This window comes from Bombus impatiens, unplaced genomic scaffold (genome assembly GCF_000188095.3).
Source record: "Bombus impatiens unplaced genomic scaffold, BIMP_2.2 scf_2682, whole genome shotgun sequence".
Lineage (NCBI taxonomy): Eukaryota > Metazoa > Arthropoda > Insecta > Hymenoptera > Apidae > Bombus > Bombus impatiens.
The window spans coordinates 1-416 of NT_179101.1; the positions used below are offsets into that span (position 1 = coordinate 1).

Consider the following 416-nt stretch of genomic DNA (forward strand, 5'->3'; position numbering starts at 1 on the left):
TGAATCTTGGCCTTGACATTTTCAATAGTGTCTGAAGCCTCAACTTCCAGAGTTATCGTTTTTCCTGTAAGGGTTTTTACAAAAATTTGCATTCCTCCTCTGAGACGAAGAACAAGATGAAGAGTCGATTCCTTTTGAATATTATAGTCTGACAGCGTGCGTCCGTCTTCCAATTGTTTACCAGCGAAGATCACTCTCTGTTGATCGGGTGGAATACCTTCTTTATCCTGAATCTTGGCCTTGACATTTTCAATAGTGTCTGAAGCCTCAACTTCTAGAGTTATCGTTTTTCCTGTAAGGGTCTTGACGAAAATTTGCATACCACCACGAAGACGAAGAACAAGGTGGAGAGTTGATTCCTTCTGAATGTTGTAATCTGATAGTGTGCGTCCATCTTCCAGTTGTTTACCCGCAAA

General features: G+C 41.1%; 1 protein-coding gene across 1 annotated transcript; it reads right to left on the reverse strand.

The window, feature by feature from the left end:
* Positions 1-17: 17 nt before the first annotated feature.
* Positions 18-320, reverse strand: LOC100741281 (ubiquitin; the record flags this gene model as incomplete). The annotated part of the gene is made up of 1 exon (XM_003494565.2): positions 18-320. A coding segment is annotated over exon 1 (303 nt), but the record flags the coding sequence as incomplete, so codon positions are not given.
* Between the last annotated feature and the right edge of the window lie 96 nt (positions 321-416).